Source organism: Podarcis vaucheri, assembly GCF_965113315.1.
Source record: "Podarcis vaucheri genome assembly, chromosome: 6".
NCBI lineage: Eukaryota > Metazoa > Chordata > Lepidosauria > Squamata > Lacertidae > Podarcis > Podarcis vaucheri.
Genome location: NC_138764.1, coordinates 5,293,934 through 5,318,581, shown reverse-complemented (window position 1 = coordinate 5,318,581; position 24,648 = coordinate 5,293,934). Strand labels below are relative to the sequence as shown.

The 24,648-nt window shown below is 43.9% G+C and overlaps 1 protein-coding gene across 1 annotated transcript in view; it reads right to left on the bottom strand.

The window, feature by feature from the left end:
- Positions 1–22,023, bottom strand: part of RGS8 (regulator of G protein signaling 8) — an 84,231-nt gene extending 62,208 nt beyond the window's left edge. Inside the window, exon 1 of the mRNA XM_082229110.1 lies at positions 21,997–22,023. Within this exon, the coding sequence (XP_082085236.1) occupies positions 21,997–22,008 (12 nt within the window). The 5' untranslated portion in view covers positions 22,009–22,023. The remainder of the gene's footprint in view (positions 1–21,996) is intronic.
- Positions 22,024–24,648: the final 2,625 nt, after the last annotated feature.

Sequence of the window (24,648 nt, the reverse complement as noted above, 5' to 3'; positions counted from 1 at the left end):
TCATGGACATGCCTTAGACCTGGTGTTCACCTCTATGGATGTGAGTGATCTGACAATCAATTATCCTTAATATACTGCATTTTTATATCTTACTTTCACTAATATATGCACTTTTGTGAACCCTGGTTAAAGAACTGCATCACAAAATTTGGGTCAGTGTGAATTTCCAAGTATTAACTGTGTTTTGGTTTGCCTAGCATTTTGAAAAGGGTGGATTTGATAGAAGCACATTTAGTTGTGAATTTTCCCCCCATCAATACATACAACACATGCCAGAGATCAAATGTTGAGAAAACCTCTCTAGTATTTGAAGAAGAGAGTGGCAGCAAAACTTGCTTTACTGTTTCATCCACTGATGTTTATTTTTATCTTTATCTTAAATCATGAAGATGCAAACTTACAAGAAGCTTTTCTCAAGAGGCAAAGGCCCTGAAAACATTGCCAAGGGTATTTTCCTGAAAGGCTCTATAATGAGAAGGCATTTTGCCCAGAAGACAGTTCCTAGAATTTGCAGCAGAAAATCTGTTATTAAGGGAAATCTTCCATGGAGGCATTTATTGTAAGTACCATAATTTACTACAGTGGTACCTCTGGTTAAGAACTTAATTCGTTCTGGAGGTCTGTTCTTAACCTGAAACTGTTCTTAACCTGAGGTGCCACTTTAGCTAATGGGGCCTCCCGCTGCTGCTGTGCCACCAGAGCACAATTTCTGTTCTTATCCTGAAGCAAAGTTCTTAACCCGAGGTACTATTTCTGGGTTAGCGGAGTCTGTAAGCTGAAGTGTCTGTAACCTGAAGCGTCTGTAACCCGAGGTACCACTGTATATGAAACCGGGTTTTCAATTTTGTAGTTGAAATTTAAAAGATGGTTGAATCCTGACAAGACAGAAGTACTGTTTTGGGGGGACAGGGGGTGGGTGAGTATAGAGGACTCCCTGGTCTTGAATGGGGTAACTGTGCCTCTGAAGGACCATGTGCGCAGCCTGGGAGTGATTCTGGACTCACAGCTGTCCATGGACGCACAGATCAATTCTGTGTCCAGGGCAGCTGTTTATCAGCTCCATCTGGAACGCAGGATGAGACCCCAGCCACCCTCAGCTTGTCTTTCCAGAGTGGTGCTGCTCTGGTTATCTCCCGCTTAGACTACTGCAATGCACTCTACGTGGGGCTACCTTGGAAAGTGACCCAGAAACCACAACTAATCCAGAATGCGGCAGCTAGACTGGTGACTGGGAACAGCCGCCGAGACCACATAACACCGGTCCTGAAAACCTACATTGGCTCCTAGGACGTTTCTGAGCACAATTCAAAGTGTTGGTGCTGACCTTTAAAGCCCTAAATGGCCTCGGCCCAGTATACCTGAAGGAGCGTCTCCGCCCCCATTGTTCATCCCGGACGCTGAGGTCCAGCGCCGAGGGCCTTTTGGTGGTTCCCTCCCTGCGAGAAGTGAAGTTACAGGAAACCAGGCAGAGGGCCTTCTTGGTAGTGAGTGGTGCCTGCCCTATGGAACGCCCTCCCATCAGATGTCAAAGAAATAAACAACTATCTGACTTTTAGAAGACATCTGAAGGCAGCCCTGTTTAGGGAAGTTTTCAATATTTGATGAATTATTGTATTTTAATCTTTTGCTGGAAGCTGCCCAGGGTAGCTGGGGAAACCCAGCCAGTTGGGCGGGGTATAAATAATATATTATTATTATTATTATTATTATTATTATTATTAGAATCATAGAATCATAGAGTTGGAAGAGACCACAAGGGCCATCGAGTCCAACCCCCTGCCAAGCAGGAAACACCACCAGAGCACTCCTGACATATGGTTGTCAAGCCTCTGCTTAAAGACCTCCAAAGTAGGAGACTCCACCACACTCCTTGGCAGCAAATTCCACTGTCGAACAGCTCTTACTGTCAGGAAGTTCTTCCTAATGTTTAGGTGGAATCTTCTTTCTTGTAGTTTGGATCCATTGCTCCGTGTCCGCTTCTCCGGAGCAGCAGAAAACAACCTTTCTCCCTCCTCTATGTGACATCCTTTTATATATTTGAACATGGCTATCATATCACCCCTTAACCTCCTCTTCTCCAGGCTAAACATGCCCAGCTCCCTTAGCCGTTCCTCATAAGGCATCGTTTCCAGGCCTTTGACCATTTTGGTTGCCCTCCTCTGGACACGTTCCAGTTTGTCAGTGTCCTTCTTGAACTGTGGTGCCCAGAACTGGACACAGTACTCCAGGTGAGGTCTGACCAGAGCAGAATACAGTGGCACTATTACTTCCCTTGATCTAGATGCTATACTCCTATTGATGCAGCCCAGAATTGCATTGGCTTTTTTAGCTGCCGCATTAGCTAAAATAATTTAGCTAATTATTTTAGCTAAATAATTTTAGCTAAAATTATTTCTCAAGAATTGGTAATAATCTGCCTATTCGGTTCTTATTCAACTTGACAAATGTTGTGCAACATTCATGATTCTCTCCCCACCCCCATCCTAATTTGCAATTAATAACACACTACTCAACCTCTTATACACGAAGCAATGCTTATACGAATTTGGAGATAAAAGCTCTAGACTTTTGGCAAACAGATGTTAAAAAAATAAATCTAAATCAAGGGTACACAGTAATCAGAAAAGCAATGGCACCAAAACATTCTCTCCTAAAGACATCTACTCAGACTTTTATTCTAATTTTTTGTTGTTGACTTTTTCTTTACTTGTTGGCACCCGTCTATCTCAGGAGACAATGGAGGAATGTCCCTTGGGAAGCAAAGGCAAACTGTTGGAAGGTTGCAGAGCCTGCTGTGGCTGTAGAGACCGAAGTGGGAGAGACATGTCTTGTTGCAGCTGGGGCAGAGGAAGGCGTCCAGCTGTGCTGCCGCAGATGAATCATAGAATCATAGAGTTGGAAGAGACCACAAGGGCCATGCACCAAGCCCTTTCTTCTCTTCTCTCCTCTCCTCTCCTCTCAGTTGTCACTCAGTTTCCCAAAGAAACATCACACACTTTCCTCTCTCTCGGAGTGAAAGAATCTTCTCAGAAGTCGTGGAGAATGGGGCTGCCATATACCCAGGGTGTTCTTTCTTTTGCTGTGGGTCCCCATTGATTTTGGTGGGGCTTCAGTCCACCCCAAACCAACCTGGAAGTGGCTAAAAAGGGAATTTGCAGAATGTTCGGCACAGTTCTTACTTTTTAATGAAGAAACAATCACTTTTCAGATAGAACTAATTTCCATGAAAAAGCAACCTTTGCTCAACTGTAGGTTATTACTTCTTTATCTGATATCCAGAAACTGCTGGAGTTGGAACAAGGAACCTTCACCACCGAGGAAATGCTTTCTTACAAAGGAATGCTTTGTGGCCCAGTGCATTGTGCGCAGAACTCCTTCCAGGAGGCAGCAAAAATAACAGTATATCATGAGAGAATGGAATAACCTGACTTGCCCTCAAAAAAGTTTTTTTCACCACATGGGGCTACAATATTTCTTCAGCATATGCTGTTTCTTACAACATAATAAGCTATTCTCAGCTTTCTACTACCTCAGATTTCTAGGACCTCAAATTGTGACCTATGAACCACTGGGGATCTATAAGTTACACTCAGGTGATCCATGGAAGATTGCGGATCATTCAAAAATACCTGAGCTTAGCCTTGCATTTGATTTATGTTTTCTGATGAATCAGATGAAGGCTGTGTTTGCCTAGGCACGATTACTGAGCAGGCTAAAAAGGCCTTTGAGGCCTCTGGTTTTCATATGTATTTTGTGCTTTCATTTTGTATTTTTATGCTGTAAATGGCCCTGTGATCTTAGGATGAAGGGCAGTATGTACATTTTAAATAACAACAACAACAGCAACAACAACATTTTTTTTTCTTCATCCATCACATCTGAAAGGCAAGTCTGCAGTTATTAAAATATGAGTTATGTATGAACATTCATTTGTACACATGTGTATGAAGAGGTCCCCCAAGATGCACAGCAATTTTCAAGTGGTCTGCATAAGAACTGCTGCTCTATTGGTTGACGCTGCCCCCCACCAATTTCTTTTTTGTTATTACACAAGGATCAGGTTATTAAGCATCTCTTTCATCACGACAAAAATCACAGGTAGATAAATGCACAAGATGTAGAACACTGAAGAAAGCTCTAGGTGACTAGCTTCTTCTCTGATATACAAACAGTAAATTGTCTTACCTATAAAAGGAAATATTTTCCCTGTGCTGATTTTCCATTTGATTTATATTCATTATTGCAAAGCCAACTCGAGTACAATGCAAACTAGTGTCACAAGAACATTCAGCAGCTAAGAGGCAAAGAAAGGGATCACTATGGCAGAGGAGGGAGTGTTGTCCGGAAGAGCTGCGTGGGTGTCACAATATGCAGCGTATGTCATAATGACGCTACCAAGAAGTTAAAGGATCTGAAAGCATGCCCTCTCCCAAACCCTCCATGTTGTTAGAATTCCTGATCTATGACTGCAGTCATAGGATTGTTGTCTATCACATGACGGTGTATGTTTTGACTCCACAGAGTGGGAAGTGATGGAGACAGGATGTTTGTGTTAGTGTGTTCCGTGAAGTGGGACTATTGTCCTTTGTTCTTTTTCTCTTTGCTGTCTGATGCTAGAGAGAGAGGGAGCCATGTTGCAGTGCTCCATGTGTGTTTATATGTAAATAAAGTAGATTAGCCAAAATGCTGAGTTGCTGAGGTCTGTCACGCGCATGATGCACAAACTCTGCGGATCCCTAAGTGTGCCGGTGTCGGTTGGCATTGGTCACTGTGATGATTGGGCTGAAGAAAGCTTTTGAAGCTCCCGAACGATCAACCAGGAGGGGAAGAACATGCCAGTTGGGCATGTGTCTCTGCCAGGGTCCTACTCGAGTGTAGCCTGAACTCCTGACACATGTGTATCTCCTCTCCCAATGAGCAACTACATCAACCATCCTCTTCTGCTGATGGAACCATCACTAGAAGTGTTGTATGATTAAAAACCAGGGACTAAACTGCCTAACACCACAATCCTTTTCAGAAATGTCAACTTTGTTTTTGAATACTTGTGTGGATATAGTGGTACCTTGGTTCTCAAACGCCTTGGTACGCAAACAACTTGGAACCCAATCACTGCAAACCCAGAAGTAAGTGTTCCAGTTTGCAAACTTTTTTCGGAAGCCGAACATGCTCCATTTTGAGTGCCATGCTTCTGTTTTGAGTGTTACACTGAGGTCTGCCTGTTTTTGCTATTTATTTTGCATTTTTGTGGCTTTTTTGCTTTGTTTTTGTGACTGTGTGGAACCCAGTTCAGCTGCTGATTGATTGTGTGACTACAGTACATTGTTTATTGCTTTCATTTTATGGATCAATGGTCTTGATAGACAGTAAAATTCATGTTTAATTGCTGTTTTAGGGGTTGTTTTTAAAAGTCTGGAACGGATTAATCCATTTTGCGTTACTTTCTATGGAAAAGCGCACCTTGATTTTGGAACACTTTGGTTTTGGAACGGACTTCCAAAACGGATTAAGTTTGAGAACTGTTATGTAGTTGAATAGGATCCAAACTGAAGCAGTCTGATTGGTCCTAGAACAATAGGATCCAAACTGCAGCAGTCTGATTGGTCCTAGAACAATAGGATTCAGAATGCAGCAGTCTGATTAGTCCTAGAACAATGCAGCAGTATGATTGGTTGGCAGGAACCACCCAATCCTGCTCCAGATAGAAGCGAATCCACAACCTGATAGGCTTACAGTAGAATTCCGGAATTAGCCAATCATGTGCAGCCCATTGTGTAAATAATGTATATAAAGCAGATACTGTGAGGGGACTTTCATTCATTCCTCCTCACCACTATGAGCTGAATAAAGAGCATGAAATCACTTTGCGACTCTGAGTATATTTCAAGAACCAAGGTACCACTATACTCCTTTTCACTTTCTCCATGTTCAGCCCAATACTTTTTGGCACCTGAGGTGCATCACATTGTTTATTGCTTTCATTTTATGGATCAATGGTCTTGATAGACAGTAAAATTCATGTTTAATTGCTGTTTTAGGGGTTGTTTTTAAAAGTCTGGAACGGATTAATCCATTTTGCGTTACTTTCTATGGAAAAGCGCACCTTGATTTTGGAACACTTTGGTTTTGGAACGGACTTCCAAAACGGATTAAGTTTGAGAACTGTTATGTAGTTGAATAGGATCCAAACTGAAGCAGTCTGATTGGTCCTAGAACAATAGGATCCAAACTGCAGCAGTCTGATTGGTCCTAGAACAATAGGATTCAGAATGCAGCAGTCTGATTAGTCCTAGAACAATGCAGCAGTATGATTGGTTGGCAGGAACCACCCAATCCTGCTCCAGATAGAAGCGAATCCACAACCTGATAGGCTTACAGTAGAATTCCGGAATTAGCCAATCATGTGCAGCCCATTGTGTAAATAATGTATATAAAGCAGATACTGTGAGGGGACTTTCATTCATTCCTCCTCACCACTATGAGCTGAATAAAGAGCATGAAATCACTTTGCGACTCTGAGTATATTTCAAGAACCAAGGTACCACTATACTCCTTTTCACTTTCTCCATGTTCAGCCCAATACTTTTTGGCACCTGAGGTGCATCACAAAGTGGCACCCCCCAACCTGACCAGGAAAGAGTCCCTAGACCAGTGGTTTTCAGCCAGTTTGCTATGGCACCCTGGGGTGCTGTGGGCAACGCTGGCCTCTGTCCCTCTTTCCTTCCCTCCCTCCTCTGAGGCTCTCTTGCGTCTCTGCCCCGCAAAGGCTGGCACAGCTGTTTGAGGCAGCCTTGGAGTAAGCCAGCAAGGGGGTGAGGGAGCCCAGCCAGCCAGTCCACTAACCCTTGCTGTTGGGAATGGGCAGACCAGTGAGAGGGCGGGCAGGCGCTGCCCTGGCCTTCCTGGAGCTTGCTGTGTGCAAGGCTTGCCTGGGAGGTGAGTGCCTGGTGCCAAAGGGGAGTCTTTCCGCCATGCAGACCCAGCAGCGCCTGCTGCTGCCTCTGCTGCCTCCCAAGGTGAGCAGGGGGCCACCGTCTTCCCAGGCAGGGTGAGGAAGCACCTCTCTTTTTGGCGGGGGGCAGCTCAGAGACCGGGGCGGCGGCAGAGGCTGCTCAGAGGACACCCAAGGAGAGGGGAGGAGGCTGGGGAAAGAGAGAAGGTGTTCAAAAAAGGGTGAGAGGCTGCCAGCTCGGCAGGCAAGGGAGGACATAACTGGGCTCCTGAGGCTTGGGGGGGCATTTCCCCACAGGGAAGCCGCAGAAAAAATGTAGTTGGCCAAAAGGGTTGAGAACCTCTGCCCTAGATTTGGGGCCCCAATCCTACTAGCACTAGCTCAGCCATGTCAGAATCAGAGCCCAGAGTGCTGCTCAGGGTGAGGTTCCTGGCACAATGCCCCCTTCACAACCCTCCTCCATTAATTTTGGGTGTTGACTCCACAAGAAAGGTAGGGAGAAGAGATGGAATCCCAATGGCTCCCCATCAGGTACACATTGAACGTCCGATATTTGGACACAGCGGTCAAGTAACATTGTCAGTAGGGATACAGGAGAGCAAAGAACACAATGTGAACTATTAAGGGGCTAGCTTGTCTTCTCCTTCCCTCAACTTGAATTGTTTACACCTTTTCAGAGGAAATTCATCAGATTCTCCCATCTTTTATGTGCAGGGATGCATTTCCTGCCTTGTGCGTCCTCCTTCCTCCCCTGTGAGTCACTGATCAAAGCTACACAGTGAGCCATTTCCTCAAGCCAGCTTTCATCTCTTCCCTAGCGCTATGGTACCATTGGAAATGCGGTTACCTGGCAACAGTAATGCTGATTTTTGCTGCAAATATTGCCCCCTCCCTCCTTGCCCCAAGCAGCGGAGCCCAAAAAGGCCTATTAATAGCAGCAGCAGAAGAGGCATCCAACGGAAAACAGATTTCAGATCTTTGTGCCATTTGCCTGACCCTTCTAGAAGTATGAATGAATGAATGAATTTATTAATACGGTCACAGACCAGCATCAACACACACAATATCACAGATCATTAAAAAAAAATATCAGAAATACCCGTGTTCGATCTTGGCGTACACATATGCATCTGTAGTATATGTCTGTCACCTTGAGCCAATTACAATCTCTCCACCTAACCTCACAGGGTTGTTGTAAAGAAAAAATGTGTGATTAATTTTCAAGACTTTATTATGAAGTTAAAGTAACACTCTTGTAGTAAATATTAATAAAATTCAGGGGGGACATATCAGGGTTCACAGCCATTACCTCATAAAATAAAGTGCTAAAAAATACACATTAAGTTAATATTTTCCCAATAATATACATTTGAACATAAGGCCATTGAAAGTTTGTATGGATCAGGCAAATTTAGTATGTACAGTGGTACCTCAGGTTACAAACGCTTTAGGTTACAGACTCTGCTAACCCAGAAATAGTGCCTCAGGTTAAGAACTTTGCTTCAGGATGAGAACAGAAATTGTGCTCCGGTGGCGCGGCGGCAGCAGGAGGCCCCATTAGCTAAAGTGGTGCTTCAGGTTAAGAACAGTTTCAGGTTAAGAACGGAACTCCAGAACGAATTAAGTACGTAACCAGAGGTACCACTGTATGAGGTACCACTTTAACAGGACAACATAGAACAGCTTTGACATTTGAGTGATGGGGGGAATGACCCAAAGACTTTACATTTTGCATCATTTATTTGTTTTAGTATTTTAAAACTAAAACCACCTTGGCAGAAAGACATAATATAAATGCAATAAATAAGTAAATAAATACATTTGTAAGTAAACATATATCACTTCACCATAAGTATCTTAGCATATGTTCTCTCAAGGAAGTTGTACCTAAAGGCTGACTCCAGAAGTTTTTCCAGCTTGGAGAAGTGAACCATGAAACAGTATTTTGCATAAAATGATTCAGTGCAAACAGAGGTAGAATATGACTAATAAATATTTTCCATCAATTAATTCCTGGTCTACGAATAAATCAGCTAGACCACATAGCAAAGCAGATTTTTGGCTGCAAATCGCCATTGTGTGGCCAAATTTAGAAGTACAAGTGCAAGGCAGGATAAAGATGGGAGGAAGTAAATCTGTATTTCTTTGTGCTGAGGTAAGAGCACAAAGAAATTGTGGTTGTGTGGCCTGCCACTGTTTTCATACCATAACAGAGCAGGCTCAGCTGTAAAAGCAGTCGAGGCATATTTCTAGGAGAGCAGGCATCAAGGAGCCAGTGTTGGAAGCAGCTCATGAGGTCAAGCTCTGAAGCTGTGCTGGAATGGCCAACTCCCCATAATTCAAAGTGTTGGTGCTGACCTTTAAAGCCCTAAACGGCCTCAGTCCAGTAGAAGAAGAAGAAGAAGAGTTTGGATTTGATATCCCACTTTATCACTACCCGAAGGCGTCTCAAAGCAGCGAACATTCTCCTTTCCCTTCCTCCCCCACAACAAACACCCTGTGAGGTCAGTGGGGCTGAGAGACTTCAGAGAAGTGTGACTGGCCCAAGGTCACCCAGCAGCTGCATGTGGAGGAGCAGGGAATCAAACCCGGTTCCCCAGATTACGAGTCCACCTCTCTTAACCACTGCACCACACTAGCTCACCACAGTATACCTGAAGGAGCGTCTCCACCGCCATAGCTTTTCCTGGACACTGAGGTCCAGCATCGAGGGCCTTCTGGCGGTTCCCTCCCTGCGAGAAGCCAAGTTACAGGGAACCAGGCAGAGGGCCTTCTCAGTAGTGGCGCCCGCCCTGTGGAACGCCCTCCCATCAGGTGTCAAAGAGAAAAATAACTACCAAACTTTTAGAAGACATCTAAAGGCAGCCCTGTTTAGGGAAGCTTTTAATGTTTGATAGGTTATTGTATTTTAGTGTTTTGCTGGAAGTTGCCCAGAGTGGCTGGGGAAACCCAGCCAGATGGGCAGGGTATAAATAAATTATTATTATTATTATTATTATTATTATTATTATTATTATTATTATTATTATTAAAATTGAGAGTGCATTTCAGACTCTTCAACCAAGAGCCACGGCTCCCAAGATTCTTTGGGGCAGGCCATGACTCTTTAAAGTGGTATGATGCTCCTTTCAATGTATTTTGCAGATGGGGCCACAGTCTCAAAATGCAAGGAGGCAGCCTCAGGCTCCCCAACCCTCTGTCTCTTCCCAGGCTGGTTAAGACACTGAGCCATCCATATCCTGCCACAATTGTCCTTTAGCCCATAGGATGACAAAGATGGAAGGCAGCCTGAGGCCCATTGTTATGAGTTTGTGGGTGCCAGACCCATCTATCCTTGGACCCAAGAAGGGTTAGAATTTAATCAAGGCTTGGTCTCACTGCACAAAGCTCTGTTTCCCAAAAGACAGGATGCCATGTATGATTACGTTTGTTTGGAACCCTTAGATGGTGGTGGGAGTATCAGAGAGGGACTGGGGAAAGGGTTAAGCAACTGCAGTCCCACAATCCCCCCCACCCTGCTACTTCTGCTCTCCTGTTCACCCTCCAGAAGCAGCTGTTCCCAATTCAGTGTTAGAGAGGGAGATCTGATGTCGGATCCTCTCCCCTCACTGCTGCCAGATCCTCCAGTGTCCTGACATGGCTGATGTCCTAGCTCCAAAGCTGGATGGATCAAAGTGAGGGGCATTTTTTTGGGGGGGGGGATGCTGTGGGAGGATCAGGAGGTGTCCTCTATCTGAAGGAAACAAAGCTGCCCTAGGATGGCCTCAAACCAGGAAGAAAGGTAGACATGCTCAAGAACATGTCAAAATCTCTCCCTCCCATTGTTTCCAGCCCAGAAATGGGTGGGGGAAAGTGGTGTGCTCCTGTCACTTTCACTTCCACCCCAGCATCTCAAGCTGAGCAGAAGACAGGATACGGCTTTTCAACTACCTTCAGATTTCCCACCCACCTAGCTTAAGATGGCAGCCTTACTATGTACTTTACATTGTTGTTGTTTGCAAGATGCCTTAGAACTGAATGCCCTGTATAAATTCCTGATACTGTTTTATTATTGTTGCTCTCATTCAAGACAGACAATAGTCACTCAGCACTGTATGTTGTCTCTTAACTCTGCATCTTTGCCCAGGCTTTAATTTCAAATTACAGCTAACTACCCATTGAACCTTTTCTTTCTTTCTTTCTTTCTTTCTTTCTTTCTTTCTTTCTTTCTTTCTTTCTTTCTTTCTTTTCAAATCTGTAAGATCCGCCTTCTTGCCCAGCTCCTGTCCTTAATTAATTAGCAGTCAAATATAAATGCATCTTGTAGGCAGGACTAGTTACATAATTGTTGCAGAAACAAACAAAAAAAAGGATTTAGGCTTTTTAATAGGTCAAAGTTCATATTGCTATAGCTATAGATTTCTTACAGGCAGAGACAAGTCATCTTGTTATGGGCTGGATCTTTGCATTGGAGCCTTTCTGGTTTTGTGAGGATGGCAAAGCGCTTCTGATGTCTTCCCCCTTTGTCATTCAGAGCTGGTGCAAACGTTATTGCAGTTTCTTCATTCCCAGAAATAGCTGGATATAGTCCATCCACACAAGTGTGGCGCATGGCAAAGTGGGCTTTTGGACTGTGAAAGCTCATACTAAGATGAACTGAAGACTTACATTCGACTCCTTGTTAATGCATGAGAGGTGAACTCCCATAAAAGCATGCTGCCTACTTTCACTATTAGAAAAATCACAAGATGCTGCCCGGCCAAGGACTTCTTAACACCTAACAGTGTTGTTGTTGTTGTTTCTTTGTTTCCACTTTTATCTTGCCCTTCCTTCGCAATATCCCTGTGGAGGTAGGTTGGGTTGAAGTTCTGTAGTGAACTTCATAGTTTGAGTAGCAATTCAAATCTCAGTCTTCCTGTTCCAAGTCTAACATTCTAAATCAGAGCTTTCCGAACTGTGTGTCGCAACACGTTAGTGTGTCAGCTGCCGTGTGTAGGTGTGTCGAGTGAACGCTCCCTGCGCTCCTCCCAGGGCTGGAAAGGGGTTGGATTAAACTCCAGTTTCCTAGTAAAACTGAATTACTGTGTCACGAAATGATGCATGTCTAGAAAGTGTGTCACCAACATAAAAAGTTTGAAAAACTCGGCTCCAAATGCTTGTCTTGGGAGGCTTGGGGACTCAGCAGTTAGGAAGCTGGGTGTTTTGCCGCTGAGCTATGGCCCTTTCCCATTTCAAGCTAAAATACTCTCAGGAGAAAAGATGTGTGTGTTTACAAATGGATGGGCAAGTTTCTTTCTCACATGGGAAGATGACTTTGACTCAGCATTTCTGCTGGGATTTACTCCAGCTTCCGTGCAAACTCCCATATCCCTTTCCTTCTTCCCTTTAACATCCTCCTGGAGGTTAAATCTTTGCGGAGTTTTCTGAAAAGGCTGCTGGCACAGAGCTCCTTGCTACTAACAGCTCATGTCCCTGAACAAGTCGAAGTTTCCACTTCCTTCGTAAATATGCATCCGCCATCGTCCCAGGGGAGCAAACCATTCTCACAAACATGCTTGCTTACGCTAAAGATAGCTAGGCAAAGGCTTCCATGGCTGCCCCCCCCAATTCCGACAAAAGCAAAAGGGATTATTTTCCCTTGGGAGGTTTGTCCCCTTTTTCTTCCTGCTGCATTCCTGATGAAGGGAAATTCAGCCCAACTGTTCAGTCAAGGGAGCCGTGGACTCAAAAAGGTTGAAATCCTCTGCCAGATGGGGATCAAAGTTGTGACCCTGGTGTTATCAGCACCATGCTCAAAGCAACTGAGCTGTTTAGCCACATTCTTGCATTTGATTTTTCTTTTTACGTTTTAAGAGAATATTTTGTTTTCCTGTAATCATGCTGCTTTAAATGTGGATCATGATTGTATTTGTATCTGATTCTCATCTGTAGTGTCTGATATATTGTAGTGTTTTATTTAAGACAGGTTGCAAACTGCCTGGAGATTCCTTTGGAAATGTGAGGCAGTATAGACATGTTATATATAACATAAATGCACCTGGAGGGCCGCAGATTCCTCAACTCTGGCCTTATCATTTCCCTGCTTAGAACTTCCCTCCTGGAATTCCTGCCCTGGGGCCTCATTCTGTCAGGCTCCTGTCCCAAAGTCAGCAACTTTTAGTTGGAAGAGATACAGTGGTACCCTGGGTTACAGACACTTCAGGGTACAGGCTCCGCTAACCCAGAAATAGTGCCTCAGGTTAAGAACTTTCCTTCAGGATGAGAGCAGAAATCGTGCACTGGCAGCAGGAGGCCCCATTAGCTAAAGTGGTACCTCGGGTTAAGAACAGTTTCAGGTTAAGAACGGACCTCCGGAACGAATTAAGTTCTTAACCCGAGGTACCACTGTAATAGCATTCAGACTAATAGCAGTCCAGGCTTAGCAGCAAACACAAAGTCCAGAAGTCAAGATTCCAAGAAGTTCTTAACCAAACGAAACCTGAAAGATGCCCCAACAGTTGACACCCCCCTCCTGCCAGTCTTTTATAGATAGAGTGGAGTGGGCTTATTGACAGGACTCTCTCATCCTGGGAGACAGCTGCACATGCGCACACGTCCCTCTCCCTCCAGCTCTGATGCCACTTCTGTGGGAATGTCCAGGGAGTCAGGAGAGGAGATATTGTTTGATGATATTCTTCCTAACTTGTGTTAGCAAGTTCTATATCTTAGCAGAGTTTAAACATTCCCCTTTTGAAGGCAAGGCAGTTTGCTTGTTGCAGGCTCGTCTGAGCCTCTCTATAGGAGATTCCTGGTAAGATCCCTTCTTATCCCTCTTAAAAGAATAGACACGATCATCTTATGAAAGTCAACATAAAAGTAATTTGCTCACAATCATTCAGTTCACAGTTGGATCCCTGAAGGCAGACTTAGGTTACAAACCTATATACACATGTGGAACTATCCCATAAGGGAGTTAGTTCCTAAGTGACTGCGAACAGGCAGTCACTTCTGCTAACACAGAGGTCTGCAACCCGCGGCTCCGGAGCCGCATGTGGCTCTTTTACACCTTTGCCGCGGCTCCGGGGCGGATACTAGCGAGGGGAGGAGGCGCATTGTGCGCCCCGACACACCCCACTGTGGCGGGCGCTGTACTGACTGTGACGTCGCATGGGGCGGGAAGACATCACCTTCCCGTCCGCTGTCAGATCGCAGCTCCGGAGATATATTTGTTTTAAATGTTGCAATGGTTTTGCGACTCCCAGTTGTTGTTTTTTTCTTTGGAAATGGGTCCAAGTGGCTCTTTTTGTCATAAAGGTTGCAGACCCCTGTGCAGCTAACACATGGAAAAGCAAAATGGAGGAGAGAGAGCAAGAGAAGAACGTGTGCTCCCCTACCCAGAGTAGACCACACCCACACCGAGTCACATGCAGAGAGGAAGTCTGTCCCAGCTCAGGAGGAAACAGGACGTTTTCTCCTGGCTGGTACAGAGCATCCCCTAGCATGTCCCTTCCTTCTGGGAATGTTGTACTTGACTGCTATGTGTCTCACATCCCACAATCTCCTCCTGTTCAGCCCCTCCCTCTGGCTGGTCAAAGTCTCCCTACTTCCTGATGGGGCCTTGGGTACCCATCTCCAAACCTGTCTCTGCTCCTTCTTCCTCTGGCATCTGGGCTGCTGAGTCGTGCCAAATCTTGACAGAGTCCAGGGGCCCTTGACGCTTCCCCTCATGCCAGTGTTGCGGGCAAGGTCAGATTATAATGGTGCAACTGTAGCAATTGCATCAGAGTCCATTCCAGTAGGGAGCCTGGATTCTGAGCTATTATTATTTTTAAAACTATGTATCTAGCCCTCTGAAAAGGAATGTTACAAAGCAAAATGTGCAGGCATTTTTCTGAGCAATTTCTGTGAGAAATTCTGCTCCCACCTGCCCACCACTGCTGTTTTCCCTTCAGATTGTGTCCTTCTAATGCCACTTTGCAGATGAGAAGCAGTGCCTGGAGTCTGAAAATACAGCTTGGCTATATAAACATCCAGCTCAAATTTTAAGAGTGAAAATGATTTCTGGTCTTTGAGCCTGCAGAGAGAGATTTGAAAGCTTGTAGTCAATGTGAAATCCTGCAAGCCTGAGTCATTGTGGTTTCCAAGCAGGATTTGCAATGGTTGAGACTCCTCCCTAGGTCTTGTAGAAGAACTAGACAAATCTGCAAACTTGCATGATTTAGGCAGACTGCAGAATCCAGCAACTCTTGGTGCAGAATATTGGCTCAGAAAGTTAGCACAACTTGTACTTAGCTCTGTAGTGAGGGTCCAGATTTAGCATAAAAGAGAGCCCAAACACCAGGAAATATTGAGACACTCAGAGTATCTGTCCTGATAGCTGATGCAGCTTTCTGCTGGTGAAGCGGGAGAGGTTTTTGCCAACATTTTACAATTCCAAACAACATTTACGGTAACTCCATTAGCAGTACTGACATCCCATAATTACTCACAGTTTAGGAGAGGTCTGCCATGTTCTCAATGCTACTTGTTAAAAATATAACTGTCAGTTACTTTGCAATGTGTTGTAAACAAGAAGCCATCCCTACTTCGATAGCAAACCATAACTTGTCAAAGTGACAGCAGCAGACTGACAGGAACATGGTGTTTAGGGGGGAAAGGGAGAGATGGAATGTTTTCCAAATGAACATCTTCCCGGTGGGTTAAAATATCTCTGCACATTTGTTATTTTAGAAACCAGGGTAGCAGGTACCCAGGGGGGTGCAGAGAATCAACATTATTCTATGGATTAATTAAGCACAAAATGGGGATTAGCACAAGATTAAGTACCAAGGGGGAGGGAAGTGACAAGTTGCAAACTAAAGACCTGGGTATGTTCACAGCCTGCCAGGTGTTTCTGCCCTGCAGTTGTCATTCTGCTCAGTGGGTCTACACAGTGTCATCCTCCAGACAGGCTTTGGGCTTGACTGATCAGGGCTTGAAGGGGGTTGATTTTGAACAAATGTAATCCAGGAACAAGAGATGGAGCTGAGCTGAGGAGGCTCTGTAGAAACCAGGACAGTCCTCGGGGAAGAGGATGCTGCTGTGAGAATGGCCAGTAGTGATTCGGGTTACTTTGAAATGGAGAGCTGGCAGGAATTTTAAGGGTCTACCCTGCATTAGGGGCCACGCACTCTCAGGCAGCTGACCGTCTCCCCAGGTACACCCCAAGGCTCCATTTGCACCATATGTTTAAAGCAGTGTTTCCCAAACTTGGGTCTCCAGCTGTTTTTGGACGGCAAATCTCATCATCCGTAGCTAGCAAGGTCAGGGATTATGGGAACTGTTGTCCAAAAACAGCTAGACACCCAAATTTGGGGAATGCTGGTTTAAAGCAACATCATGGCACTTTAAACCGTCATGGTTTAAACCCCAGAGAGTCTTGGGAAATGTAGACTGTTCAGGCTGCTGAGAGCTGCCAGGAGACTCCAATTCGCCTTGCAGAGCCACAGGTTTCAGAGTGGTTTAGCAATCCATCCCTCTTCCCAGGCAACTCTGGGAACTATAGCTCTGGGAGGACTAGGGGTCTCCTAACAACTCTCAGTGCACAAGTGATATTACCACCGTTTTGTTTCAAAAGTTGTGCCCCATGTCCCTGCCTACAGCATCTGGTGCTAGTGAAGGCGCATGACACAACCAACTGCACATCTTCAAGTCTCTGTGTGTGGCTTGCAACTGATCAAGGGAATCCATTCACTTGCTGGATCGGGATGTAAATGTAAATGATTTCTAAGAGCGGTGCACAGCAGGCCGGTCCAACTTTTCTTACCAAGTGGGCTGCAAGAGCACTTCAACATGGAGCCCACAGGCCACACACTGAACTGAATTTCCATATTGGTAAAAAAAGTGTTTGCAATATAGCTAATATACAGTTAATACACAGTAATTTAATATAATATACAGTAGCATAATATAATAATATAATATATTTAATATACAGTTAATAGATTTAATTGAATATATATAATTAAAGGCACAATTAATAGATTTAGTATATTGAATTCTTAAACAAATTTAAGTCACAAACAACTGTATGAGCTTTTGTTACCAATACATGACACAATTTTTAAAAAGGTTTTAAGTTTTTTTTAATTGAATGTTGCAGAGGGCCGCCAAAAAGCCCTTGTGAGCCCCATGCAGCCAACAGGCTGTGGGTTGGACCACCCTGGTGTAGAATATTGGATGAGGACCTGGGAGGCCAGAGTTTGAATCAGTCATGAAGCTCAGTGGGTGAGCTTGCGCCAATCACGGTCTCTTAGTCAATCTAACTCACAGGGTTGTTGTGAAAATAAAATGAAGAGGTGGGTAACTGTGAATGCTAACTTAAATTCTTAGGAAGAAAAGTCAGATGTAAAGGCAAAAACAAATAAAGAAATGAGCTGGTTCAGGGTGGTTGATGCTATTATATGCTTTTATTTATTTGCTTATTTGTTATAATCTGCTTTTCATGTCACCTGGGTCTCAAAGCCACTTACTAAGAATAAAACCATACAATATACAGAATTTAAAGCCTTAATTAAAAGAGTGTATAGGTTTTGTTTGCTATTGTAGATGATCCCAGATCCAGGGAAAGCTTCAGTAACCAGACATCTCTCTCTAATGGGGCACTTTTCTTCTAAAAATTGAATTGCTTTGATTTTCAGAGAAGAGTCTAGTCCAAGAAACAGACATGACACTTCTCTGCAAATATAGAAACCCTAATGACTTTCTAAGTAATGAGCTCAGGGAACATGACTAGTGTCACAGCACTCCAAAGGGAGGAAATACTGATGTCATTTACATCTGTAAGTGACAACTCAAAAGTCTCAGCAGCATTGGTGCAGCTTTCACAACGAAGTGTCACCTTGAGACTTTTCTCAAGTGACAGCTGTTTTAATAGCCTCTTGAGCTTCAGCTCTGAGACATCTGACCCAGTTAGCAACATGAAGGGACTGGAAAGGGATTTATTTTTTTGCTGTAAATCTAATGGCTCCTTAAATTCACATATCATTATAGAGTATACTGGTGGTACCTTTTCCCAAAGAGAATGAGTAGAATATATACCACTGCAATCAGTTTTATTGTATATAGCCAAAGGCCTTGACAATGGATGATAGAGAATAAAATGAAACTTCCATCTAAAATCAAACAACATAACTGATCAGAAAGGTTGGCAGTTTGAGTCTGCGCAATGGCGTGAGCTCCCATTGCTTTGCCCCAGCTTCTGCCAACCTAGCAGTTCGAAAGAATATCAGCATGAGTAGATAAATTGGTACATACTTCTGTGGCGGGAAGGTAAATGGCGTTTTCATGCGCTCTGGCTTCCGTCACAGTGTTCCATTGAGCCAGAAGCAGTTTAGTCATGCTGGCCACATGACCTGAGAAGGGCAGTGAAGATGAGCACCGCACCCCATAGTTGAATTCGACTGGACTTAACCGTCCAGAGGTCCTTTACCTTTACCATTTGGATAACAAAGAATATTGAAGATGTGGTCCTGAATAGAGCAAAATAGTTTTGTATAAGGGGGATTGCTAAAAAGAATCAAATAGTTCCGGTTCAAAGTAATCAATAAATTTGCTGACTGTGTGCTACTAGATCTAGTTACTCTTGTCAGGTACAGCAAATATTACATTAAAAAGCCTGACTATCACTGACTGTATGTATGCTGCTTTCTGCTTATATTAGTAAATACAGTCGAGCACAAGACTTCTAATCTCAGAGTCAAGGATTTGAGCCCCATGTTGAGCAAAAGATCCCTGCATTGCAGAGGGTTGGACTAGATGATTCTCATGGTCCTTTCCAACTCTACAATCCTATGGTTCTATAATACTTAAATTCTCCTGCAAATTGCTCCACAGTTCTGGATTTCTTATGCAACACCAACTGGAAAGTTCTTTTGATTTAGACAGAAGCTGGTACAACCTTCAGTCAGCCAGGGAATACTGATGTCATAAAATCTGTAGATGGTATGCAGAGCAAGCAAACAAAATATGATTTATTCCATGGAGAAATGTTGGCTCCTGAAGGGGTAATAAGATTAACTAATGTAGCATAATTAAACAGAAGCAAATGTAGTTATGACGCATGACTGGCCTAGTTTTCTGATAAATCCTTGGAGACAAAAATTAAAGGATGGATTCACAAAGCTGTCATCGCCCTGGTTGAGGAATTACTTTGCAGGACCCTCATGGAACTTGTGAAAGAGGCCGTAGATGCATTTTTCTGCGCAGGGCAAGACAGCAGAAGGATTTGCCACAAATGTGACTGGCCCCAGGTGGCTGGGAATAAGGCTATTCCAATAACGTCCTGCCTCATGATCAGGTGGAACATCAGAGGAGACTGCTGGGCCCAGAAGGCTTGGTTGGCCCCTCGTTCATTGAACCACAGTAAAACCGTAAAGGCTCACCCACCTACCCCACCAAAGTCAACTCCATCCCTTTCCCCTAGTGAAAGCCTGCTCACCCTTATATGCTACAACCAGCTCAGTCTGTACAATCCAGGCAAAACATGAGCCACAAGGAGGCATCAGGTGTGTTGAAGAAAAGGTGCTTGCAGAATATGCACATCCCCATGACTCAGGCAACACTAAGCCAAGCTCCAAGGAAGGCAAAAACTTTTCAGGGCTACCAGCACCTTAATGTTTCAAAAGTGAAGATTAACCAAGGTGTTTGCTGCACGTCTTACTTGGAAATTTGCCTTCACAAATCATTTTTGGTCCCGAAGCCGTGTTTATTCTGAACCTCTTCTTTTCCAGTAGGCCATAGTCCACAATACCTAGGTGGCAGGGCAGAGACATCATAAATCAATGTGAAACTGAAGATCTCACTGCCCTTTCTACGTTTGAATGCATGGCTGATCATCCATCTTGTTTAGATACTGATTTGGACATGGGGACTGCTTATAGTAGTGTATATGTTTAAATTAGGATTGATTGAATATTCTTATTGTTCATACCAGTTGGTGATGTTTGCAATCTCTTCTCTCTTCATTGTGTTTGTAAAAAATAAAATAAAAGCAGTGAAAACAACAACAGCAAGTAGCCTGGCATGTTTACAATTAGTTCACCCCAGTGTCTTGGCATCATTGACCAGAATGCTAGAAGTAGGAACAATTGACTATAAATTTTATATATTTGGGGGGGGGGAGCTTTTTAAAACAACCAACCAATAGGTCCTGGGTCCTTACAAGGGCCTCTGAAATTACATCCCTGAGGATATTTTCATATGCCCCCATAGGTCATCTCACTAAAGAGACGTGCCCAAACTCTTTCCCATAATAAGAAACAACACACACACACACACACGCACAGAGAGAGAGAGAGAGAGAGAGAGAGAGAGAGAGAGAGAGAGAGTTCCAAATGAGTCATTTAATCCTGAGAAGCCCTTGGAACTAAATCTTCTCTATCAATTCAGAACCAGAATTCCAAGAAGAAAATAAAATTACAGCTTGTCACTTCTCATTCCATCAGGGAGCACTGATAGAAAAAAGAGGAGAGCAGGCAGGCAAAAGGAAAATAGTGATTAAAGGTGCGGGGGCTTTAAATTATACATTGTTACTTGGTTGGAAGTCACTGAAATGCATGTAGCGTACCAATTTTTTTTACTCAGGACAGGAATGTTGAATTTTTTTCTAAAAATATGGCTTCAAGACAGGCATAGCCATTGTTTTATGATTTCTGCTAACAAGTGCACTATGTAACACTTTGTTATAACCCTTTCTCTCCATGAATGCCAACAATATCCTCTCTGTGTAGATAAGGGGAGGGCAACATTTTAATACTTTAACATGTCCCCACCTTTCACCTTTCACAGAGACAAGCAAAGTAATATTTTCCTTCAGAGATCTGAATGCGTTTTGAAACAGTGTGAACAACTCGTCCCACTTTAACCTCTGGACAACAGCTTTTGCAGCATTTTGAACCATTTCAAAAACCTGCAAATGTCTGATTGGGAATCTCAACTAAAGCACCCATGACAGATGGCCAGCCAACCTCTGCTTAAAGAAGGGGAGTCCACAACCTCCTGAGGGAGATGGTTCCACTGAAAAACCACTCTGTCAGAAAGGTTTTCCTGAATCTCCTTTCTGGTAACTTGAAGGCATTGGTTTGAGTCCTAGCCTCCAGAGCAGGGGGAAAAACATCTTGAGGAAATAACAGGATACCAAAAACTCATCCTGAGCTGGTTCTAGGCAGCCCTGCATTCCAAAACTGGAAAATAAACCACCGATAACACAGTGTGAGATTTCCCTCACAAAGCTGCAAAACTATCAAGCCACTCACACCTCACCTCAGCAAAAAACAGGCACAACTTCAGAACAGCCCAGCTCCAATTCAGAGAGAGCCCAATAAAGAAAAAGTATTCATACATCCAAACAGCAAACATGTATACCATTAAGCAGAGGAAATAGCTAAGCAAGAAAACACAAGCTTCCCCCTTCCTGACAGTTTATCCAGCCTGTAGCCCAGCTCCTGTGAGATTTTTGCAAAACTTTGCCCCTCCCTTTGAACTGGGGGAAAGAAACCAATTAGACAGATTACATTAAATACTCCTCTTTGTCAGGCCAGTGACCCACCTTTGCCTGATTTGACAAATTAGAAACACTTTGTATTTCACATTTTACAGGTTAAACTCCAAATCAAAACTATTGCAGTTGATTTATACCCCCCAAAAGTTTGCAATGTGGGATGCTCACCCAAAGAAAACGTGGCTCAGCAAATGACCTGTTATAAAACCATTAAAGACACCTTCCAACCTCATCAAGGCCTCATCAATCACCTTATTCTTTAAGATAGGACTACAGCTAATTTTACTGCCCTTCAGCACAAAGATGTGCATTTAAACAACAAACTAGCATTTACAGCATTGAAATTCTTACAACTGGGACAAACATGCACACTGAAGACAGAAAAATGTCCAGCATGAAACCAGAACTGCTGCTGCTCTTAAGAAACCAGTTGCTGTTAAGAAACCACCAGCAACCACAAAAAACAGCTGTTCCACTATCATCCTAGGATTGATATCAGTGCTTCCCCCAGGAAAACCACTAAACGCAGATCACTGGTTACCGCTACATTTCTCAGCATTAAACATAGCAGTCTTCCTTCTCCTTCTCACTGTAAAAGTGTCTTCTCACTGGGAATGTCCAGAACAGAACAGGAAACAACAGCAGAAAGCCTCCATAGACGCATCTCTTCACACTGAGGCTTCTCTTCACTGCTGCTGTTGGCATTGCCAAAAAAAATTCTGAGATGGCCAGAGAATCACACACCAGAGATAAATCTGTTCTCTGACAGCACACAGTCCGCCTCACTGCAGAAGTTGGAGATGGGTACTAAGACCTTCCCCGTCTCCAACAGCCACCCAGTTTGCCTCTGCTGGGTGTCCAGGGTCACCATACATCCAAGTGGCCTTCCTCCAGGGATGACATAAACCAAACCTATGCTCAGCCACCCACCAGGCAATCAAGCACATCACCATAAAAAATATCACAGAGCTCAAAACTTCAAGGCAGGAAAAAACGCCAGGACGTCACTGTGGGGGTTGCTGCCCTTCTAGTAAGTAGGTCTGCTGAAACAGAATGGCTTCATGCCAGTAAAACCACTGCCAGCTCCTGGCCCCTCTGGGCTCTCCATACCTCCCAGTGCTGCATCTGCACCAAGCGCTACCAGCCATCTCTGGAATCAAGTCTCTTCCAGCTTCTTGGCGCTGCAAGGCTGTTCCACAACAGCCACCTGGCTCATAAATCACCACAACCGGCATCCACTCCAGCCGCTTCAAAACCTCTGCCCAGGCATGGAGACTCTCCGGGTCCTCCTTGTCCTCCTCTGGCATTTCAGCACAGCTACTCCTTTGCTCATTCACAGCAAACACTCCGGCACCGCACAGCCGGACCTCCTCAACACTCTGCTCAGCCTCAGAAACCTATGGGGGGGCATTATGGGCCCATAACCTGTTGTGAAATTCTACTCAGTATTGATCCAGAGCAGATTCCAGTGTATAGTTAGCAGAGTAAAAATGTAAACACATTGCAGGATTCCCCCCAAAAAATAGACCAGAGGCAAATTTATTTCATCTGGTAGAACTTTACTGCTACTGAAGGCAAATGAGCATAATGGTCACAAATTTAATACATTCAGGATTGGCACTGTCCATAAGAAATCCAATTGCAGCAGACTTAACTTAAACTTACAATAACTTATAATAAGTCTAAATCTTAACACTATATATACTATGTACAGAACATCACACCAGAAGGAAGAGTGATAGAAAGACAAAGTGAAACCCAGGCCCCTTCTGGCCTTACTTTTATAGTCAGCATGACCTTGACAGAAGAGATAACAGAACCAGTTTAAGCCAGCTGTACTCAGCTTCTCTGAAGGAATAACCCAAACATCATGAGCCTTCTGCTTGTTTCTTTCATACAGAGAAGCTTCCAGAAGCATCTTGAATTAATCAGACTAGGAAAGATCTCTAGACATCAGATCAATACTTTCTGCACTAAGAAATGCAAACGGATAATTTGAAGGTGGTTTTCATATCTCATTTCTATCTCTTTTCCAGGCTAAACATACTGCAAACCCTCAACTGTTGCTCATAAGGCTTGGTTTCCAGACCCTTGGGAATCTTGGTCACCCTCCTCTGCACATGTTCCAGCTTGTGAATATTCTTCTTAAATTGTGGCATCCAGAACTGGACACAGGATTCCAAGGCAGAATAGAGTGGTATTATTACTTCCCTTGATCTGTACACTACACGTCTGTTGATGCAGCCTAGAATACAATTGCCTTTTTTTTGTTGCTGCATCACACTGTTGACTCATGTTAAACTTGTAGTCTACTAAGACCCCTAGATCCTTTTCACATGTGCTGCTGGCAAGCTGGGTGCTGATCTTATATTTGTAAGCTGGTTCTTCCTGCCTAAATGCAAAACCTTACATTTGTCCCTGTTGAAATTCATTTTGTTAGTTTGGGCTCAGTTAAGGTCATCTTGAATCCCAATTCTGCCTCCTGGACCCAAGTTGTTTAGGGCTCTTTGAATGAACACAAGAATCATAAACACGACCCGATCACTGACAAACATTGCAGCTCCCCAGAGTTTCTAAATCCCAACAATGCAATTAAATAAAATATATATCCTTGGAAATATTAAGTGGAACTACACACAGGCTTAAAGCCCTCGGTCTCAGTCCTCTGGCAGGCAATTATAGAGTGCCTGATTGATATGCACAGCCTCACAGCATTGTGTAGAAAGACTGCTGTTTCATGGCAGTCTACATTCTGAAAGTGAGGGCGTAGGGAATCAAGGAGTCGTTGTGTCCTAACACAGACATTGTGGCAGCTGCCATACTAGCCACTTCCTGTGCTTCCATCATATGCCAATGTCACTGAGACCCTCCCATTCCAGTTTGGTTTTCTAGCTCATCTTCCCATCTTTTCTCAACACATGGTTTGCAGCATATTTTGAAATGCAATTGTAGATGAGCAAAATGCAGAGGACAATCACCAGAATGAGTGGTCCATGAGGGAGTTGTTGATGAGCCTCCCTTTCTGCCTCACTTTGCCTGCATTGCGCTGCCATTACCATACCCAGCCCTACCGTTAGGCAGAGGCTGTGTAAACTCTGTACCTTCAAAGTGCCTTCTTTCCCTCAGGGAATTCTGGACATTGTGGTTTATCTCTCATGAGGTTACAACTCTCAGCCACTGTTAACAAGCTACAGTGCCC